Source organism: Dendropsophus ebraccatus, chromosome 8, assembly GCF_027789765.1.
Source record: "Dendropsophus ebraccatus isolate aDenEbr1 chromosome 8, aDenEbr1.pat, whole genome shotgun sequence".
In the NCBI taxonomy this organism is placed as follows: domain Eukaryota; kingdom Metazoa; phylum Chordata; class Amphibia; order Anura; family Hylidae; genus Dendropsophus; species Dendropsophus ebraccatus.
The window spans coordinates 1202867-1223060 of record NC_091461.1 but is presented as its reverse complement, the minus strand read 5'-3'; the positions used below and the strand labels follow the sequence as shown (position 1 = coordinate 1223060).

Genomic DNA, 20194 nt, shown 5'->3' with positions numbered 1-20194 from the left:
AACTATTTTCCAGCAGAAGCAGCAGCTGGTATTCTATCATAGGTAATGGAGTGTGCCAGCGCAGTCACCAGATCACCACCCCATTGTGGGAGCAGCTGGACCGTATGGAACGCCAGAAGTGCCCATCCAACCAATCCAACTTGTGGGAGCTGCTTCTAGAAGCGTGGGGGGCAATTTCTCCAGCAATTTACCCCAACAGATTAATAGCTAGAATGCCAAAGGTGGGCAATGCTGGAATTGGTGCACAAGGAGGATTCTGGGACGGAAGCAAAGTGTGATGGAAGAACAATGTTATTTCACCTACAAATCAGTATTTCTAACCTTGTCAATGTCTTGTCTCTATTTTCTATTCATTTCACAGCGTGCGGTGGTGAAGAAGTGCGACTTTTCATGGAAAACACTAAATTGTTTGGGTGACCCCAAACTTTTGAACGGTAGTGTACTTCTGGGGGAGCACACGGGGGGCTATATATAACTGGGGGAAACACACAGGGGTCTATATACTACTGGGGGAAGCACACAAGGAGTATTTATTACTGGCGGTAGCGCACAAGGGGTATATACTACTGGGGGCAACATACAGCGGTCTATTGTTTCGGAACGCGTGTCGAGGGGGGGGGGGGCCCAGACATAACTTCGCTTGGGGCCCCAGAAATGCCAAGACAGCCCCTGCCTCCATAACATCTACATCTACATAACACACTTATCCTCCCCGCTGTCTCTCAGCAAGAGGGAGAGAGAGAGAGAGAAAGGATGATACAGATGTCTCCTCCTCTCCGCCTCTCTCTGGTGTCTCTCTCCCTCTCACTGTCTCTCATCATCTCTCCATCTTACTGTCTCTTATCTCTCCTGTCCTCTCTCCCTCCCCGTGGTGGGTCACCCACTCTCACTGTCTCTCATCTCTCTTGTCCTCTCTCCCTCCCTGTGGTCTCTCTCCCTCTCGCTGTCTCTCATCTCTCTTGTCCTCTCTCCCTCACGCTGTCTCTCATCTCTCTTGTCCTCTCTCCCTCCCTGTGGTCTCTCTCCCTCTCATCTCTCTTGTCCTCTCTCCCTCCCTGTGGTCTCTCTCCCTCTCATCTCTCTTGTCCTCTCTCCCTCCCTGTGGTCTCTCTCCCTCTCATCTCTCTTGTCCTCTCCTCCTCCCTGTGGTCTCTCTCCCTCACGCTGTCTCTCATCTCTCTTGTCCTCTCTCCCTCCCTGTGGTCTCTCTCCCTCTCATCTCTCTTGTCCTCTCTCCCTCCCTGTGGTCTCTCTCCCTCTCATCTCTCTTGTCCTCTCTTCCTCCCTGTGGTCTCTCTCCCTCTCATCTCTCTTGTCCTCTCCTCCTCCCTGTGGTCTCTCTCCCTCTCGCTGTCTCTCATCTCTCTTGTCCTCTCCTCCTCCCTGTGGTCTCTCTCCCTCTGGCTGTCTCTCATCTCTCTTGTCCTCTCCTCCTCCCTGTGGTCTCTCTTCCTCTCGCTGTCTCTCATCTCTCTTGTCCTCTCTCACTGTCTCCTCCCTGTGGTCTCTCCCCCTCTCACTGTCTCATCCTCTCCCCCTCCCTGCGGTCTCTCCTCCTCCCCCTCCCCCTCAGCAGAGCAGTATAAGACGCTGTGGGGTGTGGTGAGTGTGAGCTCCACAGACAAGAGCAGCGAACACAAAGGTAAGAGCTGGGGGGGAGTGCGGGGTGGGGTGGGTTGGGGTGCGGCACAATACATGGACACCATATGGGGGTCACACGGGGGGTGGCGGCACAATATGTAGTGTATGGGGGTCCTCCCGGGGGTCACACTTGGGGGGGGGGGGGCGGCACAATACATGGACAGTGTATGGGGGTCACACTGGGGGGGGGGCGGCACAATACATGGACAGTGTATGGGGGTCCTCCCAGGGGTCACAATTGGGGGGCGGCACAATTCATGGACATGGTAGGGGGCACCTCTGTTACCTGTATGCTGAGCCCCCCGCACACACTGAAGCTCCTCATTCTCTGTTTCTTTTACCAGTGTCAGGATGTACGGCGGTCTGTGTGCCAGGTAAGAGCCGTCTGAGCGACACCCGATCCCCCCGACACCCAACACTGCAGGACACAACCAGCAGCTCACTGTATGCCCTGTCATGTGATGTCATATAGAGTGTGATATCATATAGAGTGTGATGTATTATACGGTGTGATGTCATATAGAGTGTGATGTATTATATGGTGTGATGTCATATAGAGTGTGATGTATTATACGGTGTGATGTATTATACGGTGTGATGTCATATAAAGTGTGATGTATTATACAGTGTGATGTCATATAGAGTGTGATGTATTATACGGTGTGATGTCATATAGAGTGTGATGTATTATACGGTGTGATGTCATATAGAGTGTGATGTATTATACGGTGTGATGTCATATAGAGTGTGATGTCTTATAGAGTGTGATGTCATGTCATGTCTGCGTCTCGTGGATGATGTCATGGGTGTTTTTAGTGACGTAACATCCCTGTATCTTTTTTCTTCCCCATGGATCTAGTCACTTCCTGGTTTCCTCTCTGACCTGTGACCCTGCGGTTACCAGGCAACGGTGCAGACACTTTCCCACAATCCCCCTTGCTGCATGTGATGTGTGAACCAACTGCCAGTCCTAATGACACAGATCATGTGACTGTGATTGAACTGAGCATGTGCGACCCAACCTAGTGGATGCCCAGGGGGCTGTAACCAAGGGCAACAGATTATGAAACAGCACACAGGGGTTAAAGGGATTATCCAGCACTACAAAAACATGGCCACTTTCTTCCAGAGACAGCCTCACTCTTGTCTCCAGCTTGGGCGGGTTTTGCTGCTCAGTTCCATTGAAGTGAATGGAGCTTAATTACTAACCCACCTGACCTGGAGACAAGAGTTGAGTGGTCTCTGAAAGAAAGTGGCCGTGTTTTTGTAGCACTGGATAATCCCTTTAAGGAATAAAGGCCCTATTCCACCAACAGATCTGACGACAGATTATCTGCCAAAGATTTGAAGCCAAACCCAGGAGTGGATTTGAAAAGAGGACAAATCCAGTCTTTCCTTTATGACCTGCTCTCTGATTATAGTCTGTTCCTGGGTTTGGCTTCAAATCTTTGGCAGATAATCTGTCGTCAGATCTGTTGGTGGAATATGGGCCTTTAGTTTCACTTCAGCCTCATCTGTTTCCTAATCTCCTCATCGGCTCCGTTACCTCCAGCCGCCTCCTTGTTTGCTTCCGGTTTCTTCCATCTCGTAGTTCAGTGGTCTGTAACCTGAAGCACGCCAGCTCCCAGCATGCTCTATGGTGATTGACAGAGCAGGCATTCTGGGGGGCAGAGGTTATAGACCACTCTGCTGCTGTAGATAGAGAAGGATCCATAGAAGATAATATGTCTGCAGCTCACACTGTCTACTAATGCCGCCATCCTTAGAGATACGCGAACGATGTCAAACAGGTGGCTGCGGAGGTTTGATGCAGCCCTAGAGTGTCTTGGAAACATGGATGCAACATGTCTATGCTATGGCTGTCAGTAGATGACATGTCTATGCTATGGCTGTCAGGAGGTAACATGTGTACGCTATGGCTGTCAGGAGGTAACATGTGTATGCTATGGCTGTCAGGAGGTAACGTGTGTATGCTATGGCTGTCAGGAAGTAACATGTGTCCCCTATGGCTATATCCCTGCTTCGTTCCACATCCATCTTCTTGCTTTACACTGGGATTCGCCGATCTCTAGTCTTGTTATACTGGACCCTTCAGCCCCTATTACGCACAGTGGCAGCAAGCGGGTGAGAGGCGGCGGGTGTTCATGCCGGCTGATCATTGCCTTCTTTTACACGGGACGATTATGAGAGGTAATGGCCGATATCGGCCAATAATCGTTCTGTGTAATATGGCCTTTCATGTAACCACAGATGACACAGCCTGATACTGTAGCGGTCTTCATCCTGTGGCGCTCGGGCTGTGTTACTGTATATAATGTTGGTGGCTGTATAGACCATATGGCGGCTACTCCTATACTCAATACCACACCCGTCCGCAGAAAAACAGGGCCAAACCCGTCCACAGGTTGTGGCTGACACTGAAGTGAATAGAGTTCTTCGGGTGACTCACACAAAATCAGTTCTCAGACAAGTTGCATACTGGCAGCCGTGTGCGGTCTATCAGACACTTCCTGTCACATGACTATTGCGGTTTTACAATCACTCGCACACATCTTACATTGTGATCTACGATGGTGAAACGTCTGTAACAGTCACCATCCTGAATGCCGATAGTTGTGTCACACCTGCGATATGTAAGAGTGTGGTGTCCCACTACTAGCATTTCTCTGGAACCTGTCCTAAAGTGCTCACTCAGCTTAAACAAGTGGTGGATGAAGTATGTAGTTTCCCCACTAGGTGTCAGTATTTCTTATATGTGTATATGTATTACTACTATTTCACAGCTGATGGAAGGCAATGGGTTAGGTTTTCTGTCATGTGTTTTATGCTGACTAGAGATGAGCGAACCGGGTTCGGGTTCGAGTTGATCCGAACCCGAACGTTCGGTATTTGATTAGCTGGGGCTGCTGAACTTGGATAAAGCTCTAAGGTTGTCTGGAAAACATGGATACAGACAATGACTATATCCATGTTTCCCACATAGCCTTAGGGCTTTATTCAAGTTCAGCAGCCACCGCTAATCAAATGCCGAAAGTTCGGGATCGGATCGACTCGAGCATGCTTGAGGTTCGCTCATCTCTAATGCTGACCTATCACAGGTGCTCTTTCTCTCTATCCTATCCTCTTCTACCTCTCTCTATACACACTCATCCTTACCACTCACAGAAGGGTACACAAACACCCCTGTAGGAGGAGTTACACTGGTGGAGGAAGTAAGTCTCAGTCTTAGTTTCGAAGTGAGAGAGGACACATAAAACAAAGTTCCTGCTGTAGTTAAGTCAGTGCCCAAGCACAGATGCAGCAAAACACTATTCTTCTAAATCAACTACTTTTATTATGCAATGCTAAGCCAACAGTAGGGGAGAGCAGCCAACAACGAACACCCTGGCCCACGCCAGCAACGTGTCTAAAAAGCGCAGGACAGACTCCTGAAACAATATGAGCTGCTCCCAGTAGGACAAAGCTGCCGTATAAAGAAGGTCTACGTATCCTACTGTGCAGTGCAGGTGATTGGCAAATCTCGGACACCTAGCTACACCCAGATAACTACGACTGGGGCTCGTGCTACTCACCTAGGATGGGTTCTACGATACCAGGGGGCAGAAGGCGGTCAGACTTTTGGTCCTTTTACACGGAACGATAATTCTCCCAATCTATCGTTTAACGATTTTGACGATCAGCGTTTAGACAGAATGATAGATCGTTTAAAAAAAATTGTTATTGCGATCGTTTAAGATCGCTTAAGCCCATTTCACACATAGGGTAAATCGTTAAAAGACTGTATACACGAAGAGATCTGCAAATTTTTTTGCAAACGACCAACGATGATTTGAGAACTTGTTGAAAGATCAAAATGAACGATTTCCTCACTCGTCATTTGATAGTTTGCTGTGTTTACACAAGCAGATTATCGCTCAAATGCGATGCGTCGTGTAAAAGCACCATTAGTCTAAACGTATCAGTTCACTACTTACAGATCTTTACTATAGTTCGGGCAGAGTACAAGGACTACATTGGGCAAGGGCTCCTATGGCAAACTCCTCTTCTCCTCTACAAAGCACTACCACTACTTTTACTCTCTCCAAGCACCTACCTCAAGCACTCCGTCAGCACTCAAGACTGTGTCAAGATTACTACTGTTTGCCAAATGAGTATGGTTATCCTGCCAAAGTTTTAAAGTGTTATATTTTTATATATACTGTATCAAACGCAAAAGACTCAGTCTATCTCTGCTGCACCTATACACACACACACACACACACCACCGCACACCTTGGGTTATTTTTCCCCCTTCTGTGGGTGGTGGTACCAACAGTCCAGGTGGGTCAGTTACCACTCCAGGTTTCCGTGACAAGAGCCCAAAGGAACCCACAACAAACCCGGAAGGTTACCAACAATTGTGGGGACTACAGCCAGCCACAACATAAAGAAGGTACCAACATCTCACCTGTGTGCTTGACTAGCACTGGTGTCACGGCAAATACTATCTATATCACTGGCCAAGCTGTACAACAGACCATATATACCCAGCCAGCACATTAGATAGCGCTGCAGATTGACACAGTGACCGGGTCCACACTCCTATCTCCACTCCTCTCCTCCGGGCTGTGATGGGACACGGTGCGGGGACACAGTGACCAAGTCCACACTCTTCCATTATCCTCTCTCCACTCCTCTCCTCCGGGCTGTGATGGGACAGGGGGTGCGGAGACACAGTGACCAGGTCCACACTCTTCCATTATCCTCTCTCCACTCCTCTCCTCCGGGCTGTGATGGGACAGGGGGTGCGGAGACACAGTGACCAGGTCCACACTCTTCCATTATCCTCTCTCCACTCCTCTCCTCTGGGCTGTGATGGGACAGGGGGTGCGGAGACACAGTGACCAGGTCCACACTCTTCCATTATCCTCTCTCCACTCCTCTCCTCCGGGCTGTGATGGGACAGGGGGTGCGGAGACACAGTGACCAGGTCCACACTCTTCCATTATCCTCTCTCCACTCCTCTCCTCTGGGCTGTGATGGGACAGGGGGTGCGGAGACACAGTGACCAGGTCCACACTCTTCCATTATCCTTTCTACACCCCTCTCCTCTGGGCTGTGATGGTACGGGGTGCGGGGACACAATGACCAGGTCCACTCTACACTTCTTTCTTCCATCCAGGGATCTAAAGTTCCCGTCATCAGTCTCAGAACCGGGGCTTCATGTCTTCCGCATTGAGAAGATGAAGTTAATTCTTGTGCCAAGCCATAATCACGGCGTGTTTCACTCTGGAGACACCTACCTGCTAGTCTACAACTCACCTGAGGCAAACCACATCTACGTCTGGAACGGTGAGGGTAAAAGAACATGGCGCAGATGAGAGCGTCAGGGACATAGTACTGGTAGATCCACAAATGATAAGGTCAGGCTACATAGAGACTGTGACAAGGAACCAGCGTTAATATAAGGCCGGGGCTACATAGAGACTGTGACAAGGAACCAGCGTTATTATAAGGCCGGGGCTACATAGAGACTGTGACAAGGTACCAGCGTTATTATAAGGCCGGGGCTACATAGAGACTGTGACAAGGAACCAGCGTTATTATAAGGCCGGGGCTACATAGAGACTGTGACAAGGAACCAGCGTTATTATAAGGCCGGGGCTACATAGAGACTGTGACAAGGAACCAGCGTTATTATAAGGCCGGGGCTACATAGAGACTGTGACAAGGAACCAGCGTTATTATAAGGCCGGGGCTACATAGAGACTGTGACAAGGAACCAGCGTTATTATAAGGCCGGGGCTACATAGAGACTGTGACAAGGAACCAGCGTTATTTTAAGGCCGGGGCTACATAGAGACTGTGACAAGGAACCAGCGTTATTTTAAGGCCGGGGCTACATTGAGACTGTGACAAGGAACCAGCGTTATTATAAGGCCGGGGCTACATTGAGACTGTGGCATTGTTTGTTTTTTTGTCTGGTGGATCTGGGACTCATGAAGCCTGAGGCTACTGATACGGATTCTTCAGGATTACTTGGCAGAAGACTATAAGACCTTACTCACACGTTCCGTAATTTACGGATTCGTATTTCCGTATCCGAGTTAGTGCACATTGAAGTCTATTGGGCTATTCACACGATCAGTAGCAGAAATGGATGAAAATCAATCCGTAAAAAAAAAAAGGACATGTCCTAGTGCAGACCCGGTGCGGACCCATTTCTTTTTTGCGGATCCTCTCATTCAAATCAATTGGTTACGGATTGTTTATGGATTGTAACATGTTGGCATCCGTATTTCCGCAAAAAAATACTGATGAAGTGCATTGAAAAGCAACGAGTAGCAAAAAAATGGAATTATGGAAATACGGATGGAATACGGATGTCCAATCCGCAATTTCTCACGGGTTGTTTCAGGACCAGAAAAAAAATACTGAACGTGTGCATAAGGCCTAACCCTTCAGAACCCCCGGTCATGTGTGGATTGCCCATGCGGTCCCCCATGTGGACTCGTGTAGCGGTATTATTCATACACACATGTAGGGAATCCATACGGGACATATAGGTCTCCTCTTCTTCGAGGCCACATCTCACTTTCTCCTTTTGCATTGCGGCAGGGAATGGAACCTCAGTGGACGAGCGGGCCGCCGGCGCCATCTACAGCTCTCAGCTCCACATGCACATGGGTGAAAAACCCACCCAGAATCGGGAGACCCAGGGTCATGAAAGCGCAGAGTTCATGGCCTTTTTCCCGAGGGGAGTCACCTATTTGGTAAGTGACATTACGTCATATAACAATGGGGTACACGTGGCATCTGCTGGGGTGACGGGATACGTCTCTGATGTTCCAGGAGGGGGGAGTTTCTTCAGGGTTTCAGCAGTCTCCAAAGGACTCAGTAGCCCCGGCACACCATCTCTACCATGTCAGGGGACGGAAACATATCCGAGCCACCGAGACCGACCTGACGTGGGAAAGCTTCAATACGGGAGATTGTTTCATTCTGGACACCGGGAAGGTAAGAACGGCAGCCGCTTCTGTGGTAAACAACGATGAGGAGGAAGAGCCTGGGCCGGATGAGGTCACATCATATAGAACATGGTGCCACCATTTATACATGGTCACATCGCATCATTTTCTAAACAGTTCTATAACAATCTGGTTCAGTCCCATGCTTACTGTCCCTGAATAAGGACCTGCAGTCAGGAGGTGCCTCTCTCCGCCCTCATTTTCCTCCTCCTCCTCTCTACAGCCTCTCTCCACCCTCCTCATCCTCCTCTCCCGCTCTGTGACCTCTCACCTCCCTCCTTCTCCACTGTGTGGCCTCTTTTCTATTCCCTGCAGCTTCTCTCCTCCAGTCTCCTACCCGCAGCTTCTCTCCTCCAGTCTCCTACCGGCAGCTTCTCTCCTCCCATCTCCTCCTGCTCCCGGCAGCTTCTCTCCTCCCGTCTCCTCCTCCTCCCGGCAGCTTCTCTCCTCCAGTCTCCTCCTCCTCCCGGCAGCTTCTCTCCTCCAGTCTCCTCCTCCTCCCGGCAGCTTCTCTCCTCCAGTCTCCTCCTCCTCCCGGCAGCTTCTCTCCTCCAGTCTCCTCCTCCTCCCGGCAGCTTCTCTCCTCCAGTTTCCTCCTCCTCCCGACAGCTTCTCTCCTCCAGTTTCCTCCTCCTCCCGGCAGCTTGTCTCCTCCCGTCTTCTCCTTCACCCAGTAACTTGTCACCTGCAGTCTCCTCCCGGCAGCTTCTCACCTGCCACTTCTCTCCTCCTCCCGGCAGCTTCTCTCCTCTAGTCTCCTCCTCCTCCCGGCAGCTTCTCTCCTCCAGTCTCCTCCTCCTCCCGGCAGCTTCTCTCCTCAAGTCTCCTCCTCCTCCCGGCAGCTTGTCTCCTCCCGTCTTCTCCTTCACCCAGTAACTTGTCACCTGCAGTCTCCTCCCGGCAGCTTCTCACCTGCCACTTCTCTCCTCCTCCCGGCAGCTTCTCTCCTCCAGTCTCCTCCTCCTCCCGGCAGCTTCTCTCCTCCAGTCTCCTCCTCCTCCCGGCAGCTTCTCTCCTCCAGTCTCCTCCTCCTCCCGGCAGCTTCTCTCCTCCAGTTTCCTCCTCCTCCCGACAGCTTCTCTCCTCCAGTTTCCTCCTCCTCCCGGCAGCTTGTCTCCTCCCGTCTTCTCCTTCACCCAGTAACTTGTCACCTGCAGTCTCCTCCCGGCAGCTTCTCACCTGCCACTTCTCTCCTCCTCCCGGCAGCTTCTCTCCTCTAGTCTCCTCCTCCTCCCGGCAGCTTCTCTCCTCCAGTCTCCTCCTCCTCCCGGCAGCTTCTCTCCTCAAGTCTCCTCCTCCTCCCGGCAGCTTGTCTCCTCCCGTCTTCTCCTTCACCCAGTAACTTGTCACCTGCAGTCTCCTCCCGGCAGCTTCTCACCTGCCACTTCTCTCCTCCTCCCGGCAGCTTCTCTCCTCTGTACTCAGTATATTTCTTCTCCTCCTCAGTATACTCCCTGCTCCTGTCATGGTCTGTAGTCTGGACGGTGCTGATCTCCTCCATAGACGTCCGCACATCATCTGCTCTGATCTTCTCTTCCTTCTGAAGTTCCTGATGCATCTTCTTCTTTGCTTGTGTGTGAGGTAAACATATGGACAGCAGAACGGGTGACCTCATAACTTGTGGGTGTGGCTTATTAGTAAAGTTTTCCACAACTTATTTTCCGATAGAGAAATATGGAAGAAAATGATTGAGCTTTAAGTGTTAACGCCTTCATTGCCTGTGCCCTGCCTCCTTCTGTCCCAATCCCCCCCCCCCCCCTTATTATACGCATCAGCACTGAGGCATTGGCATTGTTCTTCCTTCATTGTCCCAGTTTATTTATGTCTGGTCGGGGTCTCAGTCGAACATGATGGAGCGAAACCGTGCGCAGGATCTGGCCAATCAAATACGAGACATTGAACGGCGCGGCGCCGCAAAGGTGGAAATTGTACAAGAGGGAGAGGAGCCAGAAGAAATGATTCAGGTAGCGACAAAAACAGAACTAAGCTCCCATACCCCTGGAGAAGGGGGTGACAGAACCCAGCAGGGAGAGGAGAAGGGGGGGGGGGGGGAGGGGGGGGGTGACAGAACCCAGCAGGGAGAGGAGAAGGGGGGGGGGGGGGAGGGGGGGGTGACAGAACCCAGCAGGGAGAGGAGAAGGGGGGGGGGAGGGGGGGGGACAGAACCCAGCAGGGAGAGGAGAAGGGGGGGGGGAGGGGGGGGGTGACAGAAACCAGCAGGGAGAGGAGAAGGGGGGGGGGGAGGGGGGGGTGACAGAACCCAGCAGGGAGAGGAGAAGGGGGGGGGGAGGGGGGGTGACAGAACCAGCAGGGAGAGGAGAAGGGGGGGGGAGAGGGGGGGTGACAGAACCCAGCAGGGAGAGGAGAAGGGGGGGGGGAGGGGGGGTGACAGAACCCAGCAGGGAGAGGAGAAGGGAGGGGAGGGGGGGTGACAGAAACCAGCAGGGAGAGGAGAAGGGGGGGGAGGGGGAGTGACAGAACCAGCAGGGAGAGAGGGGGGGAGTGACAGAACCCAGCAGGGAGAGAGGGGGGGAGTGACAGAACCCAGCAGGGAGAGAGGGGGGGGAGTGACAGAACCCGGGGGGGGAGGGGAGAGGGGGAGTGACAGAACCCGGGGGGGAGGGGAGAGGGGGAGTGACAGAACCAGGGGGGGGGGGGGGGGGGGAGGGGAGAGGGGGAGTGACAGAACCGGGGGGGGGGGGGAGGGGGGAGTGACAGAACCGGGGGGGGGGGGGAGAGGGGAGTGACAGAACCCAGCAGGAGAGAGGGGGGGGGGGGAGAGGGGGAGTGACAGAACCCAGCAGGGAGAGAGAGGGGGAGTGACAGAAACCCAGCAGGGAGAGAGGGGGGGAGAGTGACAGAACCCGGGGGGGAGGGGAGAGGGGGAGTGACAGAACCCGGGGGGGAGGGGAGAGGGGGAGTGACAGAACCCGGGGGGGAGGGGAGAGGGGAGTGACAGAACCCGGGGGGGAGGGGGGGAGAGGGGGAGTGATAGAACCGGGGGGGGGGGGGGGGGATGAGGGGTGAGTGATAGAACCGGGGGGGGGGGGGGGGGGAGGGGGAGTGACCAGAACCCGGGGGGGGGGGGGGGGGAAGGGGAGTGACAGAACCCGGGGGGGGGGGGGGGGAGAGGGGGAGTGACAGAACCCGGGGGGGGGGGGGAGAGGGGAGTGACAGAACCCGGGGGGGGGGGGGGAGAGGCTGGGGAAGTGACAGAACCCGGGGGGGGGGGGGGGAGAGGGGGAGCTGACAGAACCCGGGGGGGGGGGGGGGGAGAGGGGGAGTGACAGAAACCGGGGGGGGGGGGGGGGGGAGGCGAGGGGGAGTGACAGAACCCGGGGGGGGGGGGGGAGAGCGGGAGGACATAACCCGGGGGGGGGGGGGGGGGGGGAGAGGGGGAGTGACAGAACCCGGGGGGGGGGGGAGAGGGGAGTGACAGAACCCAGCAGGGAGAGAGGGGGGGGGGGGAGAGGGGGAGTGACAGAACCCAGCAGGGAGAGAGGGGGGGGGGGGGGGAGAGGGGGAGTGACAGAACCCAGCAGGGAGAGAGGGGGGGGGGGGGGGAGGAGATGAGTGAGAACCCAGCAGGGGGAGGGGGGGGTGGGGGGGGGGAGGAGATGAGTGAGAACCCAGCAGGGGGAGGGGGGGGGGGGGGGAATCTGCCGTAAAGCAGCTAGCATATACATTTTTACACAAGATCCTGATTTTTATTTTATTTTTTATGTAAAAATTTTTAGATTTTGGGGAAACGACCAGAATCTCTGAAGGAAGGAGGCGCCCAGGATGACAAGGAGGCGGATGAGATCCACACACGAGGCGCCGTGCTCTACCAGGTATGTGCTGCCAATGAGGACACTAGAGGGCGGCACCGAGCGCCTGCCACAGCCTGACACTGTCACATGACACAGGTCTCCAACGCCAGCGGGAAGATGCAGGTGTCACGGGTGGCGGATGGGGCCATCTTCCATAAGGAGCAGCTGATCTCAGACGACTGCTTCATCCTGGACACCGCCGGGAAGATCTACGTGTGGAAAGGTATGGATGGCTGATGGAGGAGACAGTCAGCATGCAGGGGAACATCTGACAGCCAGTCACCGAGGCTCAGGAGGCCGCCGAAGACTTAGTGTCCCCAGATCTCTGAGACCAACCCTGTCTGTCCATCCCCATCTGCCCCGTCTGTCAGAGCGCGCCCCCACACAAACTGCCCCCCAGAGAGAGAGTCAGAGCGCCCCCCCCCCCAGATCTGCCTTGTCTGTCAGAGCACCCCCCAACCTACACACTGCCTCCAGAGAGTCAGAGCCCCCCCCCCCCCAGATCTGCCTCATCTGTCAGAGCGCCCCTCCCCCCCGATCTGCCTAGTCTGTCGGAGCACCCTCCCCCCCGATCTGCCTAGTCTGTCGGAGCGCCCCCCCCCCCCCCCCCGATCTGCCTAGTCTGTCGGAGCGCCCCCCCCCCCGGTCTGCCTAGTCTGTCGGAGCGCCCCCATACACACACACTCACTGCCCCAGATAGAGAGTCAGATCAACCCAGTCTGTCAGAGCGCGCCCCCACACAAACTGCCCCCCAGAGAGAGAGTCAGAGCATTCCCCCCCCAGATCTGCCTTGTCTGTCAGAGCGCCCCCACACAAACTGCCCCCAGAGAGAGAGTCAGAGCGCCCCCCCCGCCAGATCTGCCAGAGCGCCCCCACACAAACTGCCCCAGAGAGAGAGTCAGAGCGCCCCCCCAGATCTGCCTTGTCTTTTAGAGCGCCTCCCCCCCAATCTGCCTAGTTTGTCGGAGCGCCCCTATACACACTCACTGCCCCCAGATAGAGAGTCAGATCAACCCAGTCTGTCAGAGTGCCCCCACTGTCAGATCAGCCTCATTTAGGGGACCAGAGCGGCCTCCATTCACCACAATAATCTGTAAATGGGGGAGGCGAGTACCCAGGGATTAAAGGGGTTCTAAAGAATTAGAAAACCACAGCAACTTTTCCAGAAAAAGCGCCCCCCAGTCCTCAGGCTGCGTGTAGTATTACAGCTCAGTTCCATTACTGTAAGTAGGTGACTAAGTTGTAATACCAGACACAGCCTGAGGACAGAGGGGGCACAGCTGACTGTCATATTCACAGGCAAAAAGGCAAATAAGGAGGAGCGGGAGCAGTCGCTGGAGATCGCCAACGAGTTTCTGACCCTCATGAAATATTCTCCAAAAACTCAGGTGAGACAACCCAACCCCCCCCCCCCCCCCCGGCCCCATGAGGGCACCCGCTGCATCTTGTGACCCCTTCCTCAGGATCTTCCATTGGATATTATCTGTGTATGTAATGACGCGGCCGCCTGCCCCCCCCCACTGACCGGTTCCCCTCCCCCCACAGGTGCAGGTAGTGTCCGAGGGCAACGAGTCTCCTCTCTTCAAGCAGTTCTTCAGTAACTGGGTGTGAGGCCATGACAGATCCTTCTGGAACAGGACACTACGGCCCCTGGACACATCCTGGATGGAGTATGGAGGTGACGGAGCTGCATGCGGAGGGGGGGGGCTCATCTGCACATTAAACATTCATTGTAATCCTGGCGAACAGCGTGTGGTTATTATACCGCCACCCCACCCTTTACTTATACTGACAGATCACATGTCACTAACAATAGATGAAGGTCTGCAGCTGGCTGACACCGCACACCCTGCACGCCTCACTGCCTGTCACTGACTATGGGATGGGGGAGGGGGGGAGAAGTGCTCACCAACTATGGGATAGGGGGGCTGGCATCACAGTCAGTGACTATCGGGGGTCCTGAGTGACCTTAGTACAGCTCATGATTGGGGGCGCCAGCAGCCCCAGGAAGGTCCTGCAAGAGGAGGAGAAGAGCCCTATAAAGTTTTCACAAGATGGTAGAACATGAGACCTAGAGGAGGGAGCTCTGTTGGTGCTTTGAGCAATGAACACATGGCGCCAGGATAGGTGACCAATGTATTTATTTAGGATTATTTAACATAAAACCACTTTTAAATTTAAAAGCAGCGGCTAGAAACAAAACTACGAGCAAGAAGGTGACTGCGAAGGCGACTCCCGGGAGCGTGGAGGTCAGGCGCTGGAGTCCGGCCAGTCCTAAGGAGACATCAGTAAGAACCGCAGTACAGGATTCAGCAATGCTCGTCTGGGACAAAACTTCTTACCTATTATCTTCTCCTGTTGGAAAACCAGGGGTCCAGTGGTGCCCACCAAGTACAGGGAGTCTTCTGGATGAGCCCGTCGACCTGGAAAGGTAAGTTACGAGGAGTCAAAGAGCCGAACCAGAGCAAGGGATGAACATGGATCTGACATGGAAGACCACCGTGAGAGCTGCTCATCTATGGCCACCGGGATCTGACTGCTCCACATGAAGCAAGTGAAGGACAACTGTCACAGGCCGATACCATTGGAGGGCGAGGGAGACACGGTGGAGGGCGAGGGTCACTTACTGCGGAAGAGATTGGCGCAGTCTGACGTGCAGCTTTCCGATGGGGACGGAAGACACACAGAGACGCTACAGAAGAAATAAACCTGGGAGAAACAAATGGCAACGATCAGAGGGCGGGGAGGGGATTTCACAGAGCTACAGACCCTCTCACGGATATACGGGGGTGGGGTGTGCTGAGCCAATCACCAGCTGTAGTGGGGACCTGGACATTTCCTACATGGCAGACCGACGGCCGATCAGCCAGGACTGGAGACACCATCCCAGCCAGCGCTCGTACCTCCCAATCTTATACATAGGCGATGGCTGGAGGCACCGACTTTCCCCGAGGGCTGTACAGACTCTCCCATCCAGGGCAGGACTGGGCGGCTGCAGGGGCCTACATGCTGTATCTGAGGCCTCTCCATCCAAGCAGCAGTGATTGACGAGAAGCTTCTGTATCTATATAGTCACTGGTGATAGACGCAGTCTGGGCTCATTGTCCCCCCATATCATATAGTCACTGGTGATGGACGCAGTCTGGGCTCATTGTCCCCCCATATCATATAGTCACTGGTGATGGGGGGAAACTGAGCCCTGACGGCGTCCCATCACCAGTGACTATATGATATGGGGGGACACTGAGCCCAGACGGCGTCCATCACCAGTGACTATGATATATGGGGGGGGGGAAACTGAGCCCTGACAGCGTCCATCACCAGTGACATGGGGGGACGCTGAGCCCAGACGGCATCCATCTCACCAGATGTGACCTCACCAAGCCGCCACCATCTATAAGTACCACAGCAGCCGCCATCTATAAGTACCACAGCAGCCGCCGCCACCATCTATAAGTACAGTATAATTTGTTGCAGCTGCATCTAGTAATGGCTATGTTGCGCTGATCCTCGGAGCGTGGCGCGCTGATCGTACAGGGTGTCACTATTTCACTTACAGCTCAGCTCATCAAGTATTAACCAGGACGCAGAGTGGTCTCCGATGTCACCGCCGTCCGGATCTGTTACCTCCCATGGCTGTATGTGGTGGGAGCTCCTGTCTAAACACCGGAGACCCCAACATTATCCCAGTGCGGACTCTGCAGCCATGTGTACAGGCCGCGTATGGCCTCTAGGGGTCTCACTACTTATACTGCTTCAGCTGTAATCTTGTTGGTTGTTCTGTAGGCCCAGGGCAGACCCCCCCACACAGAGCCCCCGCCCCCATACACGGCCCAGGGCAGACCCCCCCACACAGAGCCCCCGCCCCCATACACGACCCAGGGCAGACCCCCCCACACAGAGCCCCCGCCCCCATGCACGGCCCAGGGCAGACCCCCCCACACAGAGCCCCCGCCCCCCATACACGGCCCAGGGCAGACCCCCACACACAGAGCCCCCGCCCCCATACACAGCCCAGGGAAGAGCCCCCGCCCCCATACACAGCCCAGGGCAGACCCCCAGCCCCCATACACAGCCCAGGGCAGACCCCCACACACAGAACATTGTGGCGGCCAGGCACAGATACAGATTACATGGAGCAAAAACAGAGAATCACCTCCGATACGTGACCCCCCCCAACCACCCCCGATACGTGACCCCCCCAATCACCTCCGATACGTGACCCCCCCAATCACCAATCACCTCCGATACGTGACCCCCCCCCCCCATCACCTCAGATACGTGACCACCCTTATGGGCCATGCTGGCGTTCCCATCCCTCCATGATAACTAGACTTGTGAGGGAAACACAGGACAAGCCTTGACCTACAGATGTACGTGGAGAGAAATTCCTGGACATGGTGAAGTCTGTCCAACAATAGTAGTGTCCCATATAGTAGCCATTAGAGCCCCCGCAGTAGTGTCCCATATAGTAGCCATTAGACCCCCCGCAGTAGCTCCCCATATAGTAGCCATTATACCCCCCGCAGTAGCTCCCCATATAGTAGCCATTATACTCCTCGCAGTAGTGTCACATATAGTAGCCATTAGACCCCCCCGCAGTAGTGTCCTATATAGTAGCCATTATACCCCCCGTAGTGTCCCATATAGTAGCCATTAGACCCCCCCCGCAGTAGTGTCCTATATAGTAGCCATTAGACCACTGCAGTAGCTCCCCATATAGTAGTCATTAGACCCCATATAGTAGCCATTATACCCCCCACAGTAGTGTCCCATATAGTAGCCATTATACCTCCCGCAGTAGTGTCCCATATAGTAGCCATTACATCCCATATAGTAGCCATTAAATCCCTTGCAGTAGTGCCCCCATAGAGCTCGAGTTATGCTAACCATTAACGGCATCAGAATGGAGGATGCCCCTCCCCTTACTGTAAAGACAGGAAAAGGTTAAAAAGGCAGTCCCTCCCAACCACCTCAGTGCTTTTCATATTAAAACCAAGGAGATGATTACATAACAGCCACCAATAAAGAGGGGTATACGGTGGGACCATTGTGAGGGATTTGTGGAAACCGAATTAACAGTAAGCATAATTCGAGCCTTCCTCCAAATTCTCCCTCACGATGGCACCAGACATGGAGACATTCCAGATGAGTAGGTCAGGGTGGGACGACTGCCTGAAGGACGCCCAAAAGAGCAGACCCTGGCAGCCAAGACGTCCAACCGGTAATGCTTGGCAAACGTGTGGATAGAAGAGCACGTTGCAGCCCTGCAAATCTGTTCTGAAGCAGCTTCTTCTCTCTCTGCCCGGGAGGAAGAGACGGCTCTGGTGAAGTGAGCTTTAGACTTTTCCTTGGATGGAGTAAGGAGCCTATTCCACGGAGCGATAATTGGCCAAATCGGAGCGATAATCAGCCGAATTGGCCCAATCCGGCCAATTATCGCTCTGTGGAATAGAGAGAACGATCAGCCGATGTTCAAACCTAAAATCATTGTTCGCCACCAGCGCATCACTACGGTGGAATAGCGGTGCGCGGCAGCGATCGAGGATTTCAAATTATCATACATTACCTGTCCGGGCTGCAGGTCTTATCTCCCGGTCCTGCGCCGCAGCAGCTTCGGAGCGGGGCTGTCTGAACTGACAGACCTCTCAGCCAATCACTAGCCGGACCTCGCTAAACGATCAGGGCCATAGAATAGGGCTGTGCTTGGCCCGTGAAATAGGGCCCTAAGACTTTGTGATGGCGGATTTCATCCATCTAGCCACCGTATCCTTTAAAGTTTTTTTCCCCTCTGCTTCTGCCCCCGTACTGGATGAAGAGATTATTATCCAGCCTCCACGGCTTAGTAGACTCTAGATAGTGAAGAACACATCTTACATCCAAGGCATGACATTTCCTCTTTATCCGAAGCTGGATTAGGACATAAGGATGGAAGGATGATGGCCTCTATGGAAATCTGAGAAGACTTTGGGACTTTGGGTTATGTTTGAGAACAATTTTATCCTCAAGGACTTTTAAGGAAGGCTTGTTTATTACGAGGGCCTGGATCTCACCCAGTCTACGTGCAGTGGTTATGGCCACTAAGAATGAGGTTTTCCAGGATAATCGTTTGATCTCAGAGGCAGACAAAGGGTCAATAGGCTGCAATGAGACGTTAGAACCAGGTTTAGGTCCCATTGGGGAAAGGATAGTTTTACCTTCGGTCTTCTCCTTTCCACTCATCTGATGAATCTCTTGACTAATGGAAAATCCATGAGACATGTCTGGAAGAAGCTGGATAATGCAGAGACCTGAACGTTAGGCGTGCTGCAACTAAGCAGATATTAGCAGAAATGAGTGTTAGCTTTTCTACCTTCCTGGATAGCAGATATCACAGCATCACACAATCCTTGTTTCTTCAGGATCGTCCGCTCAGGATCCACACAGTCAAGTGTGACCTCTGGACTTCTACAGCAAGGTCCTCTACTCTTCTAGAAGGTCCGTCCGGCCTGAAAGAGGAAGCAGGGTGTCCATCGATGGGCTTTCTATGGTCGGATACCAATTTCTTTTTGGCCAGGGAGGCACTATACTAAATTACCAATGTCCTTTCTAATCGCAGTGTCCATATTATAACTGGAATCAGAGGAAAGGGGGGGGGGGGGGGCGCATAACAGTTCTACCACCCAACTGTGGGATAGGGCATCTATCTCTATCGCTCTTTGTGTTCTGCTGGTTTGCAAAAAAAAGGTCTATGGATGGATTACCCCATTTCTGGACAATGAGGGTGAACACTTCTGGGTACAGCTCCCACTCTCCTGGATCCACTTGGTTCAGCTGAGGTAATCAGCTACCTGATTTTCAGTCCCCTTCAAGTGCAAGACTGAGGGAGAGAACTGACCGTTCTGCCCAGTGAAGGATTTTGAGGACAAGACTCTGAAGATGAGGGTGTCTTGTACCCCCTGATGTTTCAGCAAGGAAACCACTGTCATATTGTCTGAAAAAAATCTTAATGTGATTGTTTAACAGGTGACCCTGCAGGGATTCGATGGCCTCCCACACGGCCTGAAGTTCGATGATTTGCATCTAGTCTGGATTCCAGATCCCTTTACATATTTGACCTGGGATGTAGGCACCCCACCCTTACAGACTGGTGTCTGTGCTAAGAGGTAGGACTGGAGCCAGTATCCATTTTACACCTCTGGAAAGGTTTGCAGGATTTATTCCCCATGCCATAGGGCGGGTTCACACTACGGAATTCTCACGGATAAACTCAACGGAATTCCATCGGCTGTCCGCGCGCACGGCCGCACGCCTTTCCGACGGCTCCATAGGCACCAATCTATGGGCCGGCGTATTCTGCTATCCGCTGAAAGTAGTGACATGTCACTTCTTTCAGCGGATAGCGGAATACGCCAGCCCATAGAATGGCGTCTATGGAGCCGGCGGAAAGGCGCGCGGACAGACAGCAGAATTCCAGACATTATCCGCGAGAATTCCTCAGTATGAACCCACCCATAGACCTCTTCACCTGAAACCAGAAGGATCTTGTCTAGGGACAAAGGAGATCTGATGCCAGAGTTAGGGTAGTATTGCACGGTCTGATGGAGGCCCAATAATAACTGTAAACAAGCGCTGATCTGCTAGATCGGCGCTCGTTTACTAGGCCTATTACATGGCCCGATAATCGTTTATCAATGGCTGCATGGACTTCATTACTGATGTCCTTGCAGCGCTTGCTCAAACTGCATAAATTCC

General features: G+C 53.5%; 1 protein-coding gene across 1 annotated transcript; it reads left to right on the top strand.

The window, feature by feature from the left end:
* Positions 1–826: 826 nt before the first annotated feature.
* On the top strand, positions 827–14206 carry CAPG (capping actin protein, gelsolin like). The gene is made up of 10 exons (XM_069979567.1): positions 827–1642; positions 1986–2015; positions 6803–6972; positions 8239–8393; positions 8473–8637; positions 10463–10612; positions 12386–12481; positions 12557–12683; positions 13760–13848; positions 14006–14206. The coding sequence occupies exons 2-10, from the start codon at positions 1993–1995 to the stop codon at positions 14069–14071; spliced, it is 1041 nt and encodes a 346-aa protein (XP_069835668.1). The 5' UTR covers positions 827–1642; positions 1986–1992; the 3' UTR covers positions 14072–14206.
* Positions 14207–20194: the final 5988 nt, after the last annotated feature.

Excerpts from the sequence above, each read along its gene's own strand:
- CAPG (XM_069979567.1), top strand. The coding sequence starts at position 1,993 with ATGTACGGCGGTCTGTGTGCCAG. Across the intron at positions 8,394-8,472 it reads CGAGGGGAGTCACCTATTTG|GAGGGGGGAGTTTCTTCAGG; the intron begins GTAAGTGACATT and ends CTGATGTTCCAG. Across the intron at positions 8,638-10,462 it reads TCATTCTGGACACCGGGAAG|TTTATTTATGTCTGGTCGGG; the intron begins GTAAGAACGGCA and ends TCATTGTCCCAG.